The 25,194-nt window shown below is 45.0% G+C and overlaps 2 protein-coding genes across 4 annotated transcripts in view; one reads left to right on the top strand and one right to left on the bottom strand.

Moving 5' to 3' along the window:
* The window catches only part of RBM18 (RNA binding motif protein 18), a 320,439-nt gene extending 304,077 nt beyond the window's left edge, over positions 1 to 16,362 (bottom strand). The window contains exon 1 of the mRNA XM_069609659.1: positions 16,178 to 16,362. Within this exon, the coding sequence (XP_069465760.1) occupies positions 16,178 to 16,276 (99 nt within the window). The 5' untranslated portion in view covers positions 16,277 to 16,362. The remainder of the gene's footprint in view (positions 1 to 16,177) is intronic.
* The window catches only part of MRRF (mitochondrial ribosome recycling factor), a 456,709-nt gene continuing 447,842 nt past the window's right edge, over positions 16,328 to 25,194 (top strand). The window contains exons 1-2 of one of the 3 annotated variants that reach the window (XM_069609658.1): positions 16,577 to 16,711; positions 22,089 to 22,251. Coding sequence is in view for 2 of the 3 variants with exons in the window: in XM_069609655.1 (XP_069465756.1) it covers positions 16,410 to 16,711 (302 nt within the window). In the remaining variant the exon portion in view is untranslated. Of the gene's footprint in view, positions 16,712 to 22,088; positions 22,252 to 25,194 lie in introns of all 3 variants that reach the window. The other 2 variants (XM_069609655.1, XM_069609656.1) reach the window with 2 other exon arrangements.

Consider the following 25,194-nt stretch of genomic DNA (forward strand, 5'->3'; position numbering starts at 1 on the left):
ACCCGAAGCAGTCTACCATCTTCAACTCTGTCGCAGAAGTTGTAAAGGGCCCTGAAACCGACTTGATCCCATCAAGCACCAAGAAATCCTACAGCACAAGGTATATTTGGGTTCTGTGCCCCTGGTCCTCCTCCGAAGTCCCCTAGTGACATTATACCACCCATTGCTCCCTTTGTGTTGAAACCAAGTGTTCTTGAACTACTGCTATTAATTACTATACCGACTACCCTCCGGTCAGTATCCAGAGTGCATGCATGTTTCTTCTTTGAAACTGTCTGTCCTCAGCGAGAGCTCTAGTGTTTACTGGCACACACCTGTGCATGGGAAATATAAGCAGCCCAAACCGAGAATCAAAGACAGCTGCTGTGGAGACTGGCGAGAGAGAGCTGCAACTCTCTGAGGAGCAGAGAACCGTAGAGCTGGGACTGGTGTGGTGGAGCCAGGGAGCTTACCTAGGAGAAGAAAGAAGCTGCGGAGCCAAGAGACACAGCGGGAACGCCAGGACCTGGTGAGGGACTCCTGGGCATTCGCAGATGGAGGAAAGCAGTGTTTCACTTACCAGAACCAAGAGGAAAGCAGGTGTGTCAAGTGGAAGCCGCGGAAGACCGGTGAACGAAGGAAAAGTGGCTGCGAAAGGGAGGAAGACAGGAATACTTCATCTACAGACCGTGAGAGAATTCGCCAATGCCAAGGAAAAACAGTGTGTCCACCAAAAAGCAGCAGGGACACTGCGGTGTATCGGCGAGCATGAACATTTGGGAACCACTTAACTGAGAAAGAGCTAAAGAATGCACTTATCCCATGCAACCCTTCTTCTAATGTGTACACAGTGTGAACACAGGGCTCAAAACGGAGGGGAGCTGGGAGCTCTTTAGCTCCTACTTCTAGCATAGTAGAGCCTGGTTAGCTTGAAACCAACAGCTACCAGGAGCTACTTTTGGCTGCTAGGGTCAACTGTTGCCTTACAAACAAGAATGTGATATTGACTTTGGGTATTTGAGAATGTTAATAAAAGAATTAGAACACATCTAATACACATTTAACACAATGGTTCACACAAAATGGACAGAAAGCTAAAGGAGATCGCGTACAGGGTGATGCCCGACACCCAGGAGCTGGTTTTAGCTCCTGCTCACTCAATTCCAAACCCTGCGAACACTGAAGAAGCAGACAGACGATAACATTTGTAAGGAACTCATGGTGGCAACAGTAAAGACAGACAAGTGAACACAGTTCAAGGGTATTTATTAAACTTTATGTGCGAGTTGTGAAAACGCCTAATCTAAGCCTAAATCTAAGATGGGAGCAAGCTACGACCATCAAATAATAACCCAGTCCTAGTGGCGTCTTGTAAAATAAAAGGGCCTAGACTAAGAAAAACCTTCTGCCAATCCTTACGCTAAATACAAACAAAGAGTGTGGGACAGGATTCACAGAAAAGAAAGAAGTGTTCACATAAGTCAGGATGCGGTAGTCGGATCTCCCTTCCCCATTTTTTGAGCACGGGACAAGGTAGGACTTGAGCACAGCACACGCTCGAGCTTTCCCAGCACAAGCTAACAGTTCTGCTTTCAGCTTATCAGGGTCTTCGGTGGTTAAGTTTCCTTTCTACAAAAAGTCTCTTGCCTCCGAGTGACTGATGTCTTCATCAAAATAGTAAACAAAAGTTCCTCTCTGCTTGCACGTTTGGTGATGCCTTTTCACACCTCATCTCCCTCTTTTGGGCTCAGATCCACAAAAAGTGTTTAGTAGCATCAGGCCCTTCGGTACTCAAGCTTCTTGCTTCCAAAGGTCTGATCAGCTCTCAACATATTAAACAAAAAGTCAACAAAATTCAATGGTTCTTCTCCGATCGCCTTGGTTTGTGTTGGACGATAGCTCTTCACCCCTGACTCCCCCTCTTCCAGGCTTAGACCCTTCTCGATTGTTAGCCTCCCTCGTTCGGGCTCACTATGGCTTTCAAGACAATCTTCTTTGTGACATCTATTTGAGGCAAAATTCTTAATGTTTGTTTGCACATCCCTCTGCCGGGTTCACTTTTGTCAACACACTATTCATTGGGACTTCAGACTTCACCCCCTTCTATCAGCATCCCTCGGTCGGGTTCACTTTTGCTAACTTTACAATGCTGAGCTCGCTTCCCTTAGCTTCACGATCATCGACTGTACACAGAATTGTACTAGACAGCTGTATGACTACTTTGACCCCCTCCTCGCCTTTCTGCCAAGTCCTTATGGTTATGGTAGTTCAACAACAGGGTAATCGCCCAGAGTTTTCCCCGAGTGAACATCCACATGGAGCTTGACTTTTCTATGCTGGCTTTCCCCTTGCCTATCAACCGTTCTTTGTACTTTCTTTAACCAGCCGCTTGCTACTTTTGTTCAACACAGTTCGGTTTCTTGTCAGCTCTCCCCTCGACTCACGGCTGTGATGAGCCGCTTTGGTTTTCTTGTCTCTGGAGTCAAGGACGGTAGCATGGGGCTTAGCGTCTCTTCCCGGCTTGGTTGTCAGTGGGAGAAGGACCCTGTGTACTGTTGACATCTGCTGCAACACACACTGGCTATTGTTCACGGTCTTACGATTCCTTCTGCAGAGGTTTTTATGGGCCTGGCTTGGAAAGGGCACGGTCGCTTCTCTTCTCTTCTTGTCACCCCGTCGGTTTGCACCGTCTTTCTCCTCGTTTTGAACTGCCGTGCTGAGTTAGCACTCTCGTCATTCAGTCTGCCTTGCTGATATTGTGCTCCACCTTTTATCCCTGTGGGGAAGGGAAAGGGCCGTTAGGTGTGTGTGTGTGATTCTGGTCAATTGCTCGACTTTGTCTGACCCGTGTGGTGGGACATCGGTAGATGGCTCTGGTGTTTGTCAGTCATTTTTTCCTGGTGAACAAAAGTGTTTGTGTTGGAAAAGGGGGAGGAGGGTGTATCCTATGGTGTAGGATGGGGAAAAGGTGTTCCAAGAAGGGGGATACCGCGTCTCACCAGTTGGTGCCCCACTACCACTCCCCGAGGACCCCCCATCCAGGTGATCCTCCCTCACTGGTCCACCCCCAGAAACTGGTTCCAATAGAGATGGCCGTGTCCTGACCACCTGGATGACAGATTCCCGGGGACTAGCCAGAGAGACACCTTCAGGTTTCTCACACATATCAGAAGGACATAAGCAGCTTTGGGAACGGGCAATGAACCCAAAGGAACAGAAGTCCTGGCAGGAGAGTATACCAGGCCATTGAAAAGGATTGTGTTAAAACACAAAGAAGAAAATACACCAGCTGAGAGAGAAATACCAGGTGTCTTGAAAGAAAACAAAATTGTAAAGCCAGAGAGTTTGTGTGTGCAAGTGTGGTAGTTGGCCAAGAGAGGCCAAGGGAATCATTGTGTATAAAAATCTCAAGGAGTAAAAAAGAATCCAGGGGAAGGGAACTACTGTCTGGAGTCAAAGCTTTCTTCCTTAAAGAACTTTTTGCTTGAACCATTTATTCTTCCTCTATGAACACTTTTCTAAACCTTCCAAGGTTAAAGACATTTCCCCATTCACCAAACAGTTTAGTTTATAGTGTGAGGGTCAGAATAGAACTTTGGACACAGGACAGTTTTGTTTTGACATCCTGACAGACAGATTCTTAGTGCTGGTTTAGGTATGGACAATCCTCCTAGAGCAGGGTCAGAAAGGCCTTTTCCCAATCCCTTTTATTTTCAATAAAAGTCTTTAACCAAAAACATGGAAAACTTGTGTCCAACTTTAATTCCCGACTCCTCACATATTGGAGAAATTGATTTATAGACAAGTAGTTTTAAGACTTGATAAATCTTCCATCAATGATATTCAGTTAGAGCTTGATGAGAATTGTGCTGCTTTACGTCTAGGATTTGAACAAGAAGGAAGAGAGATGGATGCAGCAATAGAGAAGGAAGAGGATTGGGAAGATGTGAGCGTAGAGTGAGCTCAGGGCATAGCAGCCCAGGCCTTCCCTGTAGCAGCGGTCACAGAACCCCCACCATGGGATCATGCAGTGGTCGCCGGATAGCAGTTGTAAGTAAAAGCGGGAAGAACAGGAAAAACTAGAGCAACGCAATTTCTGTTGCTTCAGAAAGGACAAGGTAAAGCTCATTATGTTCGCTAGTCGCACATTGACTGGAATGATTTAATGAAGGTACTGCCCTCGCTCACTGCAGGAACAGGGAATTAGATTTATGCTTTAGAAAAGCATACTGCTGGGGTCATGTTAGTTATAGGGGACATGAAAAGTTTACTTCAGGCTTAATTTGGGGAACAATCAGAAGATCTGTGGAGGAAAGCAGGGTACCCCAAAGTTAGATTAGAATCAAAGGAATATGATGGATCACCTTTTAATAATGGTAGGGCAGATGTGTGGAAGGCACTATGTGTAATGAACCTCGATAAGCCAGACATTAATTGGAAGGTGGTCCTGCCATACATATTCAAAGAATTCAGGAAATGTAGAGAGCAGAACAGGGGATGCATGGGATAGGAACACAGCAACTGGTTTATCATATGTTAAAAAATTGGTTTCCTAAAGAGGTTCAGCATGATATGGACAAAGTTGTAGGGATAGAGGCCAAGGGGTGGCCACAGATAAAAGGCACATATTATTCATTTTTGAAAAAGAAAAAGAGAATGCTGAACAGGCACAAAAAGCAGAGGCTGCATTTGTCCTATCGAAATTAGCTAAAATGAATCTGGAAGGAGCAGTGATGAGCGGCTCCACAGAGGTACAGCAGGGATAATCGCAACAACCGGGACAGTTTGAATCAAGATGGATATGGGAGTATGTTCCGGATTTAAGGTAAGTGGGAGGATTCATATGGGGAAGAGAAGCATTGCCGAGAGGAGGTCGTGCATTTGGAGGGTTGAGGCCCCAGATAATTGGGCCGATCGGAGGTCAGTACGGAGGGTTGTATGGAATGCAATGCTGGTCTTTTGGGAAAATGGGACACATGGCAAGAGATTGTCAGAGTAGTTCTCTGTAACTGTGTGCCATTCTGGTCAATTGCCTGACCCTGGTGTTGGGACATGTCAGAGTCCGTCGACCTTCGTAATATGCAAAATAGTTTGTGTGGGAAAGGGGGGGTAAAGTGTTTGCGTATCCTACATGGTAGGTTGAGGAAAAGGTGTCAAAAGAAGGGGGAATACCGCGTCTCACACGTCGGTGTCCCACTTCCACTCCCCGAGTATCCCTCCCATCCAGGTGATCCTTCCTCACTGGTCCACCCCCAGGAACTGGATCCAATAGCGATGGTGTATCCGGGCCACCAGAATGACAGACCCCCGGGGATTAGTCAGGGAGACACATTCAGGTTTCTCACAATACTAAATGCCATGTCCTCATCCATAACACTGTCAGTGGTCCCTGTGTAATTTCCTATTTTTAAGTTAAAATCACCACCTGCCAGAAATCTTATTTAGAGAAGAATTTTCTTAGCTCCTAACATCGTCCAATACCTCCAGCAATACTTGGATCGGCCCGCGGGTACTACTATCAGTCCTCCAGATAAGGTGCGTACTATGCCTTTTTACACATGAAAATCTTGTAAATACAACACATTTATTATTTTCCTGTGTACATGTACACAGAAGTTTAGAGCAGAGGGCAGTACAAAGTTCAGGTAATTTGGCAGAAACCGGAAGGCTTTTTGATTTTTATCTACATGGATGTTAATGCAAGCCATGGATAAAAGCCTCTGAAACAGAATGTATTTCTCTGAAGCCTTTCAAAAAAAGAAACTGCATACTGTGATAAAAAAGGAATGGTTTACTTCCATTCAGCTTCTGCTGTGTTGCTGCTCATGGAGCAAAGATAAGCACTGTGCATTTTTATTTTCCTAGCATTTTAGGATTGTAAAATTAATCAAATGGAAAACTAAGTTGCAATTGACAATTAATACTTTGTAACAAATTATGCTTGTTTCCCCCCCCAAGTGAACACAAACCAGAATTGCACAATTGTATTTTTCAGACTTCCTGTGGTGTGTGCATAATCATGCAGAGGCAGATCATTTTTACACTTCTAATTTAATTTACACTGTCATTATAAACTTATAAACACTGTGTGTAAAATCATGAGTATGCACTGTCTAGTTTACATCCATTCAACCTTGCAGTCAATGGGGTACATTACTATAAATGGGCAGTGGCAGCAGAGTCTTTGTTCAAGGGTGAGCGATTGTTATTAAACCAATCACGGGTGTTCTAGCCTCTCAAATCTTCAAGACTACAATTAAAACATCCAAAACCTGACTCTCCAGGAAGTGCAAGCCCCGTTCAAAAAACAAACAAATGAAAGTTACATTTGTAATTGTAATAGAAACTCAGCAAAACCTGGCCCGTGATAATTCAGATAGGCATTTTACTTTATGTAGTGCTTCATACATGGTTTGTCCAACATCTAGGCACTGTGATTATTATATCTCAGTCGATAGTCGGTTAGCCAATAAGATAGCTCAGCCGGTTGAACACGTGTTGCCGTGATCTGTAGGTTGCAGGTTCGAATCCTGCAAGGCCAACTCAGCCTTTCAAGGTAGATAAAGGAGTACCGACTTTGGTTTGGTGATAATTGTGATAAATATGTTCAATGTCAGTGCTTTGCAAAAAGCACTATATAAAATAACCATCTGACCCATGAGATTAGAATTTAGCATGGAGTCCTTGCCGCTCTGCACTGTTGTATCATAACATTCATAAACCATTAGGTAGTAAAAGCTGCAGGAAATGAGGACTTCCATTAAACATCAAAAGACAATTCTGCTATCGAATCTCAATACACACAATACAATTCATGCTTGCTTTACTATGTAATTGGCTAGGTTTTTGTGTTTTCAACATTTAAATATATACAGGAGAGACAGAATAGCCAGAGCTTAAAGAAATGATGAAAGGTGTATTCTGTCACAATGCAGAAAGCTGCTGCATAGTAATAATTTCCATACAGTTTTTGCACAAGTCAGCTGGATGTCACATACATTTTACTCTCTTGCAAAAGGAGAAAAGTCATTTTTACATTCTTAAAATCACATTTACTCTCAAAGTTTAAAATTAGGGAGTAAAATACTCCACCTCAAAATCTTATCTGGAGCACTGACTGCAATAGCCTTCTATTAAATCTACCTTCTTACTCCCCATGACCCCTTCAGCTAATCCAGAATAGAGCAGCAAGACTTATCCTTGGCCTCAAGCCCAGGACCACATCTCTCCTGCCCTAAACACTCTTCACTGGCTCCCAGGTTTCTGCAAGGATCAAGTTCAAATCCCTCTGCATCATCCATAAGGCTATCTGGGGCCGGTGACCACGCTATCTGCAACTTGCTCTCACTAAATAATCTCCCTCTAGACATCTACGTTCCGTGGGTACCAATTCTCTGTGTGTCAAGCATTTCGCTAAACAGAGGGCCTGTGGCTGATCTCTTTCCTCAGCTGAATCCCTCTTATGGAACAGCCTCTTCTTCTTGAGCGGGATCTACTCAAATTCCGGAAGCTGCTCAAGGCTTTCCTTGTCACCTCCTCCTTCCCTCCTTTGCTTATTCAACAGCTGCTGAGATTGGTGACCAGGGCCATGTGTCCTTCGGGGTCCTGGCCTCCACACCCAATCGCCTTCAGCCTCCGCCTTGCCTTGGCACTCACTGGCCTTTGCCACTGTAGGCCTGCACTTACACATTTATGTATTACAGCGGAATGTTCCCCAGCACTTCCTACACTGCGCACTTATTCCTGCTGCTCACTCACGAGCATGGACACTCCAGCACTTACCCCCTTACCCCTCTACTCTTTCGGCACGTGCATGCTCTGAATGCTCACAAGAACTAGTAGGCTCGTCTTTATCCTCCAGTATATTCATCGTTTTCTATCCGATGTTCCCTCCCTCTTACTCTGTGGGCACTGTGAAACAACAAATGTGCAATAAATAATTCAAAAGGAGCAGCCGAAAGGCAATTTATTTCTCCCTTGTAGTTCGTTTTGTAGTATTGAGAGTGTGAGGGTCAGATTAGGTTTTGGACACAGGAAGCTGAACCTTATTTTGGACATCTTGACAAGAACTGTCTCATTAGTTTGTTTTGTTAAGGCAGGGAAACCCCTCGTAGAGTTAGGGCAAGGGAGGCATTTTTCCAAAACCTTTTATTATTACTCCCATCCCTCACAATACATAAACCATGCGTGCCAGATTTAGCCTTGCAGGTCTGTGGCCAAGTGGAAGCTGTATTAAAAATGGATTGGATGCCATGTTAGGGTTGTGCGTCTTGCAGAAAGAAACTAAAGAAGAGGGTTGGGCTTGTATTTACAATGTCATGAACATTGTATGTCTAAGGGGATGGTTCCACAGTGAAGGCAGCCAATAAGATTGTGGTTATTAGATTTCCTTGTTTATGGCCAACTCATTTGTATTTTGGGTAATTACTTGTAAGGGAACATAAGGGAAATCTGGGAGTGTGTAACTGTTCTGGAAATATATATACAAACATTATCTGTTCTGTGGTTCAGGGAGACTCGGGTCAGTTCAATCTCCAAGGAGTTGTCTAGCCTCTCACCCAGCGGCCACTGTGAAATAAACTTTGTTTATTGACAACATACATTTACTTCGAGAGGTGGCCTATATGAGAATACTGAGATCCGAGGTCAACCCTGACACACTTAACATCCTACCACAATCTAGTGCCCAATTTTGAAAACTATTTGATGGGATACACTTCCCATATAAAAGAAGTTTTGACAAATCATAAAGGGTGTGTGAATGGGCACAGCTACACCCCTTTTCATCCCTATTATGTGAATGAATTTAGCAAGGGAATAGGGGATTAAAGTGGTTTTCTAGATTTTAAAAATGCTTCCTAAACTCACAAATGGGATATGAAATACCCAGAGCACAGAGCATTCCCCTGTGTCTGTTTGGAACAGGTGCAACAAGATTCACAATGTAGAAGAGGATCATGTCTTACCGTTTGATGCATTTCTTTTTAAGGTGGAACAACAATGGTACAAACCACTGCTGCCCTGATTGAATTTCTATCCCTAAAACAGGGATAGAAATCACATTTCTCTTTCTGTGACATTTCGCAGTGACAGGCCCTTTACTGATTTATTGATTTTGATCATTTGTACTGCGCTCCCAACAGACTTAACTGTATACAGGCGCAGATGGACACAAGCCTCAACAGAGGTAACAGACAGATTGAATACACAAGTTATCCCTAAACTAGGGAATTCTATTTAAACAGGTGGGTTTTGAGAGCCTTCCTAACCCCAAATAATGACTGACAAGTTCTAATCTCAACAGGGAGGTTATTCCACAGTTTAAAGACTCCAAATCTCCCATCACCTCTGGAGACACATTTTGTATGTGGAATATTCAACAAAAACTTGTCTCCTGAGCATTCACGCATTTATAAATCAAAACAGGTTACTTGAAATTTGATGCAGTCCTCGATCGCCAGCCAGTGCAGAGATCTACTGAGCAGTAAAACGTGATCCTTTTTGCACCAACCGCCCCCCCAGTCTAACTGCGGCATTCTGGGCCTTCTGCAGTCCATATATCTACTTGTCAGGAATGCTTGCCATCAGACTGTTGCAATAATCCAGTTGGATGTTTGTCATAGCCCCCACGACAACCGCATGGTCTTCCGACGGTAGGAAAGGCAATACGTTCCCAAGCATCATCAACGAGTAATAAACTGATTTGACCTTGGACAGTTTTGCTACCGAGGTTCTCTTGCCAAACACAGCCCAAGTTCTTAATTTTTTAGGCAAATTGAAGCTTCTCACCAAGGATATCAGGGGAGAAAAACAGTCAGTGTTATTCTCCAGTCGCTGTTTAGGCCCAAACAGAATAATTTCCATTTTTGCTGCGTTAAGTTGCAATTGGTTACTGGCCATCCAACTATCAATGTCAACCAAACACTGGTTGACTTACTGTGAAATATGTTCCCTTCACCCACATACGGGATGTGATCCAATCATACATTAGTGTTGCAAGCATGCTTCCGGCACGAATCTATGCAGGAGACTTCACGACAGATTAGTGCAGACACCAGTAAATTTGCAGGTTGCTTTTGAAAAAAGGTGATCTACGCATCTCCAAAAATAGAGCATCTCATTCTTAGATACTGGAAATGCTGTGTGAAACGCCCCCCCTAACCTCCAGTGATCCGAAGAATTGATTGTACTGTAAACCACATAAATGGTTGATATTTTCCTAAGGGATTACTTTTTCGTTCAATTCTGCCAGCACATTGCCAGACACTTATGTCAGCGGTGGTCCTAACCTCGAATACACTTCCAGGTTTAAGTATCTTTTTGCTTATGCAGGAGAGGTCTAGCAGGAGACTGACGGGCACTGCCCACCTCACCCCAACTGTGCGGGCATTATAACTGTTCCTTAAGAGAAAAGGTTCTGCTTTGTAATCCTACACTTAAGAACTAGACTTGAAACAGGCTAGATACAGTTTGAAAAAACACCCGTTTGAATGATCACTGATAGCATAATACCCGTATTGTGATTTATAAACATAAAACCTATATTTAGACAGATGACTAAATCTATTTGTTTTTCATTGTAGTTAGCAAGAACCCCTAGAAGAAAAACTATACATCCACTTTAAATACAATTGAATTAGCGAGCAGAAAAGCTAAAACTGCATTAAACTAACATTCTACACATACATTTATGGTGAAAACAAGTCCTGGTGTAACATCTAAATAAAATAAACGCACATAACAATGTAATAAACCAATCTACCAAACACTGCTTGACATGCATCATCAAGAATGATAATAGGTTTGATGAGCTGGGCATATAAAACATAGTGTGCCCTACGTCCGGATTTTATTTTAAAGAAAGGTAGTAAGTAACTCCTTCAGTTGAAATTGGCCCGAGGGGCTGCCCTCCTGTTGACAGTCTTATGACAAAGCAATCGGTACAAATTGTGCACATGTTACAGGCCGTCATTGCTGGCACCCTCAAGCCACCCTGGTCTAAAAGGATGACTTTAGAGACCATCCTGGGGTCATCTGATGATCATCGAACTACACTAGAAGTCATTCCCACATCAGACGTCATCACACTGTTAAAGTCATCAGTAAATATCTCAGAATGGTGGGTGATGATTTGGGATGACTTAATGAATATGCTAACATCATCCCCATTTTAGAAAGCTTTGTTCCTGATGCTTTTAGGATGACCTACTGATCACTTCAAGAAATTGCACGTTTGTCCCCGATGATTTGGGGCTGATTCTGGGATAACCTGCTGATTACTTCAAGAGCATTTTCATGAAACAGGTTTGTTCTTGATGATTTGGGGATGACTTACTGATTACTTCAGAACAGTACATTTGTAGGATGATATGCAGACTGTCATTCTACTTTTGCTTAGTTGCACTTATGCTGAATGATCCCCCACCATGACAAGGGTAAAGCCTGAGACTATGTTGGGCCAAAGTGGAAGCCAGAGGCCTAAACATAGCATGCACCCGTCAGAATCCTTTGCCATCCCAGTGAAAAGCAGGCACCCATCACCCTCACAAGCCCCAATGTGGCATGGATAAAGCCTGAGACTATGTTGGGCCAAAGTGGAAGAAAGAGGCCTAAACATAGCATGCACCCACTGGGTGAGAATCCTTTGCCATCCCAGTCAAAAGCAGGAACCCAGCACCCTCACAATCAATACATTTCTATGCTGACTTGTTAGGTACTAATTGGTGTAGTCCCACTGTGTGAGACTACACAACACTTATATGCTTGGTATTAGGTAAGCCCACCTTTTGGTATAGGTCTGAACTACACAGGTTGGCAGTGTGACTGAGCAGCCAGGTCTATCTCAACAGGGATAACTGTGAGCTGTAGAGCTGCACAAATGAAATCTGTAAATACAAGTAGCCAAGTAACACTTAAACAACTATTTATAACTGAAACCTTGAGTGTATGTAATTAACAACAATTTTTAAATAAGCGTTCTTTAGAAAGGCAATTCATGTAACAATGAATGAACAATGATGTACTTTAAAATTACTTTTCAGAATCAGAGCAAGTTATTGGATAATCTTTGGATATGCTTCATACACAATTGCTACACCCTGGGGTGACTTCAATCACAAGGACAGTAATGGCATTTATGTATCACACTAGGTTGCAGAAAGGAAAGGTTTAAGGAAGGAAAAAGGTTAAACAGGTTCTCAGTATATGTGAGGAAAACTAAATCTTCCAATGAAATCTAGACAAGCCTTTCCCAGCAGTAACAGTCTAAAACAAGTTGCTACCTATGAGGGACAAACCATATCAAAGTCAGTGAGCTAGAAGAGTCTGCAGGGAGCCAGGACAGCCAAAGTAAATTTGAAACAGTCTTTGGAGTGGAGGTACTTCTCAGAATCAAAAGGCTTGCACAAAGTTAGAGAGTTTGTTAGAAAATCACTTGTAGGATCACAAGCTGTGAAAACAGAGTTGGAATCAACTCTAAAAGTAAGCCACTACAATTCCCACCTGAGAAAAGTAAGGCTACAAGACAGTGAGGTTAAGTACCCAAAGTCTAAAAACAGTACCTCTGGTTTGAAGAAGATTGGTCCAGCTGGCTTCTGTCCTGCTACTGCGTTACAGACCCCGTGTTCCTGAGCCTCAGTTGTGGGGACAAGAGGGAGGACATCTGTGGTGGTACTTCGGAGGTCATTGGCAGCTACGGGCTCTTTTCGGTTTCAGCGCTTAGTAAACAGCACTGTTGCTGATCTGTGGTACCGATTGGGCTTCCTTCACTCCTTGGGTCTGGTGAGGGTTCTCTAGCTCTGGTCGTCCTGTTTCTGGAGGTCCTTAGGAGACTCCTGGGGCTTCTAGCCAGATTTCAGACGTTTCACTTGACTACAGATTACTCGACCCATGGCTCCTGGTTCTTGCAGCAATGAAGAAGTACAGCCAGCTAGGTAAGATGGTCCAGTGGAGTTCGTCTCTGGGTTAGTTGGTCCCACCAACCCAAGGGGACAAGTCGTCCATTCCGAAGCTTCTCTGTCTGAAAAAGGAGTTTCAGCACAGCAGCAGGGCTTCACCAGGCAACTCAAGTGTCCAGGAGGATGCAGCAAGCTTCGTTCACGGTTTCTTCGTCGGGTGTTTCTCCCAGTGGTCGACTCTGCCTCTAGTCTCAAAACCCTCACTTTTTAAGCAGGTTGCTCCCATTCATGCACAGCCTAGGCTGTCAATGACACATCAGGATCGCTATCCTGAAAGGACAGCCAGCCAGCCAGCCATTCAGGACTGGTTGCATTCAGGCATTCCTAGAGACGAAAGACAGGGGAGTTTCGGGACCCTCCCTCACATCCTGTCCTTCCAGACACACTGAAAACAGAGGCAGGCCTCATGGCTGAAGCGCGCCAAAGGCAAGACAAACAAAGGGCTCCAATCTGTTCGACGCAGAGTAAAACCCAAGGAAGTCCTCACAAACAGAAAATTGCAACCAAAAAAAAAAACAAAACAAAAAAAAAAAAAAAAGACCGGGCCGTTTTTTGAAAATGGTCACCCCCGGGTGCTATACTGCAGCTGAGGGTTCCGCCTGCTGTAGAAAAGCACAATGATAGGAAAAATTAAACCACTGCCACTAGCCATTTAAAAGTAGGGAGGGCAACATACAAATGTTACATGACAATGTAGGATAAGGAGCTACTATGTAACCCCCCCAGCACTCCACTTAAAATGGTGTGTGCTGGACCCACAAAGAGAAAAGGTAAGTAAAGTCAATTTCACTTTACTATTCTTGGGAACAGTAGTTTACACAAGAAAAGGTATTTTAAACCTTATGAGAAATGTACAGGATTTCTAAGTGACACTGCACTGAAGGTGCTGTGTGTCACCATACAAAAAGTAGATGCATACAGAGTTTGTCAGACTCCCAAAACAGTGAAAACACATTATCCAAAGGTCAAAACACATGAGGCAGTGGGAAAAGGGTCTCACTCACTCCAGGGTTAAAATTAAAAAGTCCTACAGTCCAGCAAAAGAGCTGGGGGACTAAGGTTGAAGGGAATTAGCACAGTAATGAGAATTTTCCCCAGAATCACTGCACCAATATATGGCAGTATTCACATGCCCTCCTTCACACATTATTCATATTTGCTTTGCGCAAAATCCAATAATCAACAACCATAACAAAGAGTACATCCAGGATAAAAAATAAAAAAAAGGATCCAAAAAAGAAAGAAGCAATAAACAAACGGAACCAAAGTCCCATCAACCGAGGTCTCAACTACCCACAACCTACCAAATACAAGCAACAAGAAACAAACGGCAAAGTGTAAACCCAAAAGACCATGAAAAACACCAATCGAAAGAGGATGCCGACTAAGGAACACAACCCACGCATCATGCCTCGCCACAAGAAAGACAAAGAAGTCAGAAAAGACAACAGAATTAATAAGAAATCCCAAACCACTTGGGAAGGCACGGACCAGCATGATCCCACAACCCCAAAAAACTCGGCACACATCTGAGATGGCCCAAGGAGACATACAAATAACAGAGCAAAGACTACAATGCTGGCTACTTTTCCACATACGACAACGCGGTAAACAAAAACAGCACACCAACAACGAACCGACAGCCAACAAGCTTCAAGAATACAGACCCAACCAGGACACAAACGGATGACAACTAATAAACCATCACAACAAATTGGAAACCATCACACTCACTCTACACCCCCTATATCACAAAGGCTGGAACAACAGAGGGGTAATTACCCTATTTACCACCCGGAAACAAACCAACCCCGCCATAAACCTCATCGGTCTACTTGACAGAGACTGACCAACAAAGAACCACCCCACCCAAAAGACTCAACCGGGAAAAACCCACCTGGAACGGAAACCCAAGGTAAATCCAGCAAACTACACTGCAGCCTCCTCAACATTAGATCAATGGCAAACCACTCAACAGAAATCAATGACCTCCTAAGCGAAGGAGGCACAGACATGCTCTTCCTTACTGAAACCTGGCTATCAGAACTATAAAGCCATCACAAACGAAGCAATACCCGACAATTATAAATTAATACACGCCAACAAAGAAAACCGAAGAGGAGGTAGAATCGCAATTATACACAAAAAACATGTTGGAGCATCTCGAATCATCACAACCAACACGGAAGACTATGAATCCCTCCAAATCAAGATAGAACTCAACGACCAATCCAACATAGTATTCCTACTGCTGATCTACAAACCATCTTCTTACAACCCCAACTTTGCAACAAAACTAGTGGACGAGGCCACCATGCTATCAACCCACCACGACAACCTAGGTGAAAGAGATCCCACTGATACAAACATAGATATAACAGAAGACAGACTCAACAAGTGGATCACCAAGGCCATTAACCAATTAGCACCAGCTAAAACATTCAAAGCAACACCAAAAAACTGGCAGCAAAATGGTTCACAGAAGAACTGAAAAAACGTCCCAAAAAAAAAAACACAACTGCAAAATGGAAACAAAAGGGAGAGAACAATACACCAGACAAGACTAAATAAAATACCAAAGACAACTCAAACTGTACAAAACAACAGTTCTCAAAGCAACAAAAAAAACAACAAAAAAACAAACAAAAGAAAACCTACTACGCCACAGAATCGGCAAACAATTCACAGAAAGAACTCCATCACCCCTACACACTTAGTGACAGACACTTACACCAGAGCAGGGTCTATATAGTAGCTGCACAGCGGTTACTGCCTCTGCGGGCTTATATATGTAGAAACTTACACCAGAGCAGGGTGTGTGTAGTAGCTGCACAGCAGTTACTGCCTCTGCAGGTATTATCGTGTGCAGGTATTATTAGATATGTACTCACTTACAGAGCACGGCCTGTGTAGTAGCTGCACAGCAGTTACTGCGTCTGCGAGCATTGCAGAGCCTGAACCCTACCGTAAATGAGCTTCGGAGCAGCTACTGTGTCTATAATACTAACAACAGGCTGCCCCGTGTAAATTCAAAACCAGATGTAATCACGTACTTACAATATTTAATTTCAACACGTGATAAGTACAATACAATGAATTACAGCTTCAATGTGCATTCCTAGAGGTTGCAAAAAGGCTCCTCTTAACAATATAACAACAAAGGGGTGATAACGTCTAAGTTGATGGATGCTAAAAGAAATGCATATAAAATTCACTAAAAGAGCTGGATCACATGCACTCACCTGATGCTGCCTGGAAACGGGACATGCGCGTTTCGTAAAGGGTACTTTTCTAGTTCCCATTCGAGAAATGGACACTACCAACGCTCGCCTCCACTTCATCACGTGGACTGCTTTGCATCACGTGGGTTTCAACGTCCGTTGCATCACGTGGGTTTAAGCGTGTTTCTGCACCTGTGCACTGTGCTTCTCAGTTACTTGTCAGGCACACTTCTAAATCAGTGCTTCTGTGCACATGCGCACTGTGCTTCTTAGCTACTTGCCAGAGTCACTGCGGATAGACTGCTTGGGGCTGCAATGTTTTGGTTGTCGTGACGGCGGGAACCGAAGGTCGGGGTCAGTGTACGGTGCTGGGCGGAGAGAGGACGAGGAGGTAGCTGCAGCTCACGTTCTCAGGGGAGAGAGTAGGCGGATCTCCAGTCACTCTGCAAGCCTGATTCCACTGGATCTGGGAGCGCGGAGACGAGGAGGCTGGAGTTGCAGAGAAGGGAAGACAATCGGGCACGGGAGGAGGAGGGAGCACTTTGTGAACGAAGGGTAAGGTGTAAAAGTGGCGATCTTTGTTGCTAGAGGGGCTGTGTGTGACTGGTGTTGGGGAGGGTGAGAGTGAAACGATAGTTGGTGGTTGATGCATGCGTGGTGGGTGGCTCTGCCTGCCTTTGAGTGGGCAGGGGAATGCTCTGGAGACAGCGGCTGCGGGTGGTGGTGCAAGATGGCATATGTCCTGCGCCTGGGAAGAGTGATCGGTAAGGGGACCGATGGGTCTACAGAAGTTGGTGGTGGTGCAACTGACAAGGTGTCCCTCAGGAATTCAGGGGGGAAAGGTGGGAAGAAGAATGGCAAGAGTGATGGTGGGAAAGGGAAGTTGGGTACAGGTGGTGGTCACCAGTCTCTGATGGAGGGTTTGGCAGGTGTTGATGTTGGGAGGAGGAGTTTTGGGTCTCTTGGGGATGACAAGGGGCACTGCTTCAGAGTAGGTCCCCTGTGGATCGGAGGGTGGAGGACAGCGGGGGTTCTGGTGGTGGTGGACAGCAGTATGTGAGTAGGAATGAGGCTGAGGTTGAATCCATGGAGGCAGAGTCAGGATGGCAGGTGGTCATAAAGTCGGCAAAACCCGATCAAGATCTTAGTGGTGTTAGCCCTTTTGTAGTATCAGAGTGGGTCCGGAAAGGAATTGGTGCTGTGCAGTCTGTTCAGGTAATTAGTGGGGGATGTTTGTTGGTTAAGGGTGTGGGTGAGGTTACCAGGAACAAGGCGTTGGATTTGGGATGCCTTGGGAAGACATCTGTTACTGTGTCAGAACAGGGTGATGTGGTATGTAAGGGAATGATTTATGGAGTACCTCTTTGTGTGCATGATAGGGATATGATGAATTCCTTGCAGGAGGTGAGGGTTTTGGAGGTGTGGAGGTTGGGGAGGGAAGTTCCTGATGGCAGTGTATTTCTACGACTGTGGCTATTCGGTTTAGGGGGAGTGAGGTACCGGAGCATGTGTTTTTGGGGTTTCAGCATTTTTCGGGTGAAGCCATATGTCCCAGCCCCCCTTAGGTGCTATAAGTGTCAGGAGTGTGGTCACATAGCACAGTCTTGTAGAAAGGAGAGGAGGTGTGGGAAGTGTGGTGGGCCCCACGATATTAAGGAGTGTGTCACAGATTGTACACTAAAGTGTTTTAATTGTGGTGGAGATCATGTTGCCTCTTTTAGGGGCTGTGTTGCACAGGTGGAGGCCTGTAAGGTTGTGAGCACTAAGGTGAGTCAAAATATCAGTTTTGCAGCAGCAGTTCAGAAGGTACGGGAGGAACCGGTGATGGTGGTGGGTAGTCCTGCTGCAGTGGTGAAGTAGGTGGAGGTAGGGGAGGCTCAGCCTTTGGGGGTTGAGGGAGTGATTGGAGGGGGTGTTAATATCAGAATGGCGGGTTTGTTGTGTTTTTATTATCGCAACTATTAACATGACAGCTGGTTGTCAGTCGAAATCGGACAGGTTACAGGCGGTGGTGAAGGCAGCAAAGATGTATTTAAGGATTGGAAATCTCACAGATAAGGATGTACATAAGATGATGAGGGGTGGTGGTGATCTCCGTGAGGGTTCAGGGGTCTGAGGTTGTGGCAATGGAATGCAAGGAGTTTGTTGGCAAATGAGCAGGAGTTGAAGAAAGAGTTGGTGAAAGTGGGTGGTGTTGACATCGTATGTGTTCAGGAGACATGGTTAAGAGTGGGTATTCATTTTCGTTTTCCGGGATATGTGTTTAGGAAAGATAGCGTGGCGGGTCGTGGGGGAGGGGTATGCATTCTGGTGAAGATTGCTATTCAATGTTCTGTCCTTGAGTTTGGAGGGGAGTTGGAATTGATTGGAGTGAGGTTATTTACGGGTTCTGATGTGTTGGTGATTTTGAATTTCTACAATCCGTGTAGACCTCTTGAAGTGGGGGCTTTGCAGCAGGCCTTGGGGCAGCGTGACAAATATATTCTTTGTGGGGATTTTAACTGTCACAATACGTTGTGGAATAGTGATTTGACAGATGTTAATGGGGCTAATTTGGAGGTGATGGCTGATGAGTGTGGACTTGTTTTATTGAACTCGCCAGGGCATACCAGGACTGATATTCATACTGTTATGGGATCTTGTTTGGATTTGACATGGGTATCAGCATCTATGGTTTCTAAGTGTGTTTGGAAATTGAGGACGGATGGGGAGTGATCACGGGTCTATATCCTTAGAGGTAGGTGTCAGCGTGGTGAAGTCGAAAAGTTCAGCCCCAAGGGGGTGTAACTTCCGTAATTTGGATTTGGGCGAAGTTTGGAGAGGGGTGTAGCAGGTTGATGTGTATGATGGGTTTGGGTGATGCTCAGGGGGTGGGGGTGCCACCCACTGTGTATGCAATGGATTTGGCTCTGCAAGATATCTTTCGGAGTGTTGTGGCAGAATTGGCCCCAGCTCGAGGTAAGATCTTCCAGAAACCTGAAGTTCTGTGGTGGTCGTCAGAATGTACAGCGGTAGTTCAGGATAGGAAAAGGAAGCGGTGGAAGGCCATGCATACTAAAGCAGTGGTGGACATTGTCGCATATAAAAAGGCTAGGGCACTGGTGCAGAGGGTGATTCGATGTCATAAGCGGATGTATTGGAGAAATGTTTGTAGTACTCTCTCTAGTGATACATGCTTATCAAAGGTGTGGGCAAGGTTTCGGCGTATGTCCGGGCAGGCGAGAGGCGGCAATCGGATTCCATTGATCAGATGCGGGGTGTGACATGTTGGATGATGGTGGTAAAGCAGAGGCATTGGGAAAGTATTTTGCAGGAGTGCACAGCACGGAAAATTATTCCCTGGTGTCCAGACGGAAAATGGCAGAGTTCATGGCTGTTAATCAGGGTGCGCAGAATGTTGTAGAAAAAATGGACATCCCATATGGATATGTCCTTCACTTTGAGTGAGTTGCGGCCTGTGCTAAGGGGCTGGCGGGATTCAAGTCCGGGGAAGATGGGGTACGGTATGTTTATTTGCAGCATTTGCCGGATCTTTGTTTGCTGGAGGTGTTGCGGCTGTTTAATGTTGTGTGGGATCACGGTACATTGCCTAATGGGTGGAAGAGGGCTGTCATCCTTCTGATTCTGAAATTGGGGAAGACAGCTGGTTTGTGCGGGTCCTATCGACCCATTGCTCTGACATCCGTGTTGTGCAAGGTGATGGAAAAAATGGTGTGTGGCCATTTGGAGCACTTTCTGGAGTCGGAGCAGCGACTGAGTGTGTATCAGCATGGGTTTCGTAAATCTAGATCCGTGATGGATGCAGTTGTGGCATTGGTAACAGATGTGAAGGAGGCATTGCCCTTTCGGGAAATGGTGGGGGCAATTTTTGTTGATATGGAGAAGGCATATGGTATGGAGGGATGGGTTGCTATTTGTGTTGCGAAAGAAAGGTGTTGAGGGGAAGATGTTTTCCTGGATTAAGAATTTTCTGATGAATAGGGCGTTTCGAGTGCATGTTGAGGACACGTTGTCCCGAGAGTTTTTGATGGAAAATGGGACGCCTCGGAATAGTGTTATCAGCTCTATTTTGTTTCTTGTAGCGGCAGATGGCCTTATAGAGAGAGTTCGGGAGTGTGGTTGTCAGGTGGGCTTCTATGCAGATGATGAAGTTATTTTGGTTACGGATAAGGTAGGAGTGATTCAAGAAAAGTTGCAGGAGGCTTTGGAGGTAATGGAAAGGTGGTATTAGGATTGGGGATTTAAGGTGTCCTCCTCTAAAACGGTATGTATGTTGTTCAACAGATGACGTGGTGATGTCAGTTTGGATCTCAAGTACAGCGGGGATGAAGTGGTTCGGGTGACGGATTTTCGGTATCTTGGTGTGCTCTTGGATCAGCGCCTGACATGGAAGTTGCAAGTGGAAAAGACGGTGGAAAAGTGTAAACAGTGTCTTCATTTGTTGAAGGCAGTGTCTGGTCAGGAGTGGGGTGGGGGGCAGAGGAATATGAGGATGTTGTATGTGGGGTTGGTCAGGAGTGTGCTGGAGTTCAGCTGCAGTGCAGTTATAGTAGAACTCAGCTTAATGTGTTGGATGGTGTTCAGGCAAGGGCAATGAGAATTGTGACTGGGACTGTTCGGTCATCGCTCACAGAGGCCGTGCAAGTGTTGGCAGGGATGTTGCCAATGGATTTGAGAAGGGAGGAGCTGAGTGCTAGGTATTGGCTCCGTTGTAAGTCCCTCTGTGTGGCATCCTGTGAAGAAATGTCTGGAGGTTAATTGGATGCATTCTTATAAGAGTGCGAGTTGGGAGAGGAAAGGGGGGACTTTTGGATTCCATCCGGACAGGCTGGTGAAACAATTGGGGGTGCAGGGGTTGTGTATGGTGGAAGATGTGGATAGGGTTGTAGGACCGATTTTGGATGCAACATGATCCAATTGTTTGTTTGGATCTGGCCTAGGTGGTGACCAAGAAGGGTGGTGATAGAGGAGTGATTAAGAGATTGGCGGTGCAGTATGTGGAGGGTAAAGTTGGCGCTCATGTATATACGGATGGTTCCAGGGATCCAGAGACGAACAGTGTTTGTATGGCATGCTATTTTCAGGCGGATGAGGAGTTTGGGGTGGCTAGGTTGTCAGATGATGTATCCATCCGCATGGCTGAATTAATGGCTATTAATGTGGCAGTGCTTCGGATTATAGAGGAACAGTTAGCTAGCGTGGTGGTGTTTGTGGATTCAATGAGTGCGTTGTTGGCTATCAAGGAGGGGAATTGTGATAGGAGAGATATAGTTGTGCTCATTAGACAGCGATTAGAGGAGTGTGTTACAGGGGGTACTGTGGTGGGTTTGGCTTGGGTTCCCAGTCATTGTGGGGTCTCGGGTAATGAGTTGGTGGATCGGGCTGCGTATGGGGCCATGTTGCGGGGGAGGTGGATGTGAAAGTTCCATTAAGTGTGGCTTAGATACAGGGGATGGTGCGTGAAAAAATTAAGGATATGTGGCAGGATCAATGGGATATGAGTACAAAGGGACGGCAGTTGTGTGCAGGGAAGTGTGGGTTCGGGCGTTTGAGGGGGGTAGAGCTGACACAAAGAGGGGAAACTATTTTGAATCGCCTTAGCGTGGGTCATGCGGGGTTGGTGGGATGGAAGTGTTTGATGGGTAGAGTTACATCAGCGGTGTGTGAGGCTTGTGGGTGCCCAGAGACTGTGCCTCGTTAATTGTTGGATTGTGTGAAGTTCGATGTGCAGCTGGAATTACTCAGAGTCTGGATGAGTGGCATTGGGGTAGTTGTACAGGGGTTATCTGATCTGTTCAGTTGGAAAAGAGGGGTGGTGAAGGAACAGTGTAGGTTCCTGCTTCAGTGTGTGCGGGAGACTGGGAAGTGAAATGAGATCTAGTGAAGGTTGCTGGCTGATTGGTGCTCTTTTTGGCGAACCTCTTCTTAATAGATCGAAATCGCCGGCTCCAGATTTCTGGGGTCTTCTTAACAAGAAGAAGAAGGGTTTAAGCGTTCACTTTGTCATCTGTTTTGCATGAGAGGGAAGGCAAGGCGTTGTGGAGCGATTCCTCCGTTGCAAAGGACACTTCGTATAGTTGGCTATTTGGTTTCTAGTAAGTTTTAGTTATCTCTTGTTGATTGTTACTTTAATGCAGAGCGGCAATGTTGGGAAGGGAGTATTTCTGTATATTTTGGGGTTTGTAATGTGCATCGGTTGAGATTTACTTAAAGTACAGGTGGATTCAGTTTGTTTTGGGCTTTTATCATGCAGATGTGCGATTTGCTCGTGGGAGATGTGTTTTATAGAGTGGGGCTGGGCACAGTGCGTTCCTCCCGTCCCAATTGGACTTCCACTGTATCAGCGAACGGTTAGTTATCGTTGAGGGTGGAGGGGGTTGGAGGATTTGGTATGTGCAGCAGATGGGGATATGTGTCTTATGCAGACAGAAGCATATGGGTACGAATTACCAGCAAACAGTTCAGTTCTTTATTTTTCCTGCATGGGGCGCGATTTGGCATTCCCCGGGAAGGGATTGTTCATTTACCCCTTTGCAATGTGTGGAAGAGAAGGCTAAATGGAGGCCTTGTATTGCTTTCATTATCAATCACACATTTAAAGTCCCTATGAGACCTGCTAGCATTGTTTTAAAGTTTGCCGATAGTTTTGGAAATGCCTTTAAGGCATAACGACTTGTTTGTTACGTGGTCGTGACATTTTCACGTGGGACGTCTATGTGCTTAGGAAGAGGATTACGGAGGAAGTAGTGGTCCACGCCATGCACGGGCAGGTTTTTATTGAGCATTTAGAATGGCCTTATTCATCTCGGCAAAGCGCCTGGTATATTTGATATTTTTATTTACATCGAGCTCATACACATGTGTTTCAGAGCACGGCAAGGGAGGGGAACAGGGGAGAACAAAACACTGATGGGTTTGTTTTTCCTATTTTGATTTTAGTTGCAACAACGGCGCATCTTTGTGTGTCTTCTTGGCTGGTATCCTCATCCCCGGCTCCACCCACCCCCAAACAGAATTGGTTTATGGCCGTGCCGCACACGCCGAGGGAATTTCATGGCAGATTCGGCTGCCGCCATCTACCACCTTATCCAGTGGTGGAAATGAGAACAATTTGGTGTTGGGGGGGGGGCACAAGGGCCGAGGTGAGGCGTGAGGTGAAGGGGGCGTTGCTCAAAGAGGCGAGGTTTGGGGCGGAGCTGGCAGTTGACCTCTGATCAAAGGAAATGTCTAAAATAATAGTTTTAAACGGCGCAATTTCTTTCATGCTACTTCTTTTCCAAACTATATATCAATTCCACTTCCATGGCACTGGTGATGTTACTTCACTATGTTAATAATAGTTTTGACCAGTGTTGCTGAGTAAATATTCTTTAAAATGCACAATGTATCACATTTTTAAACCCCTCCCACCCCCCACCTCCGTCCTTGGGTACTATTCAAACAGGGTTAGAAAAGGAATGAATTGCCATTTACAACTATGGGCCACTTTTTCATTGGTGCCCGAGACAATTTGATGGCCCAGTCCCACCAGCACATGTACACGGGAGCAAACCGTACCAGCCATCTGTGCACCTAAACTACCAACAGCAATGTTAGTCTACACTGTGATTTTAGCTCATGCAGAGCAGTATTTTAAGCAGACTGTGAAAGAATCGTTAAGAACAATTACTCTAGCTAATGGTAAAAGAGCAGATGGTCTGTGGGGAAACCATGTTTTATTTTTTTATTTGATTTAATTGTGTGAACAATGTTTTTTTACAAAAAGAAGCAATTCAAGTTCTCCAGTGCATTTGCTTTGTTATGAAGTTCATTAGCTATGTAGTCGCGTCTTTACTCTCTCATCAGCTTAGACGAACAAGTGAATATTTCTTTATTGGTCAGATCCTTTTTTGTCACTTATGCGACCAGGCCAATCATTTTGAAGAAACCCACCACTGCGATGACCCAGTTCGTCTTTTCACTGCTTATTAAGCCCACCATTCCTGTTCATCATAAACATATACGTTTTTAAGCAGGTGGCCTAGCCATGTGGATCTTTCTTGAGAGGCCTGTACAGGATAGGAGATGACGCCTTGTCTTGATTTGATTATCTTGGGTGCAGAAGCGGTATTTGTTTGAGTCCACCTGTCGCCTGATCGCTAAGATCTCATTTGTGCTGATTAAGTTCAGGTGAATTCTCATGAAACTTGCTCCTAGAGCTTTGTCTGGGATTTTCACGAGGTATGGTATAATCTTGTTTACGTTTTTTGGATTATATGGCAGATCCTTTACCAGGCTGCATTCAGAGTCTCTATCCAATCCATTTCCAGGATCTTTTTATTGACTTTCCCTGGATTGGCGAGGAGGTCCTTATTTTTTTTTTTCTTTTTTCTTTTTTTCAATAAGCTCCTGTTCTTTGATCTCCATTTTGTGAACATTTGGTTTTCATCGTTCAACATTGCTCTGTTGATTATCTCCAGAATTGATTTTGCAGCCAGTTGAATGATCTTCCTGTACAGCATCAGACAGCTTCTTTCTACGGTTGCTTTCAGGGAGGACCAACTCAGTTCACGTCGAATCAACACCAAAGGGTCGACTGTGGCAATGACAGCACTTGGCGCCAAAAGAGTCCCTCAAGCTTAATCCATATGGAGTCTGGAAGTGATGGCATCGCTTCAGCTCCAAAAATATACTTGGGATCACCTTTGATCTAAAGAATTTCAGGATTGGCATTAATGAGTGTGATATGGAAGCAGTGGCAGCCGCCCTGGATACTGGGAGAAAGGAGGGGTTTGCGGAAGGGGCCCGTCAAGTGCTGGCCATCAATGAAAAGAGACAGACTACAGATCCCAGAATGCCCCACGGAATACTGCATCAGGGAGCGGGCACACAGATGGGAAAGGATTAATACTACAGATCCCAGAATGCCCCATGAAATACTGCATCAGGGAGGGGGCACACTGATGGGTAAAGAAAGGAAAAAGAGGAAAGGGAGAACCTGTTTTCCTTATGTTAGATAAGCCAAGAGACTCAGGAGGCGTCTTATCTTGCAGGAGCAG

Source organism: Ambystoma mexicanum, chromosome 8 (assembly GCF_040938575.1).
Source record: "Ambystoma mexicanum isolate Mex_15411 chromosome 8, UKY_AmexF1_1, whole genome shotgun sequence".
Taxonomy (NCBI): domain Eukaryota; kingdom Metazoa; phylum Chordata; class Amphibia; order Caudata; family Ambystomatidae; genus Ambystoma; species Ambystoma mexicanum.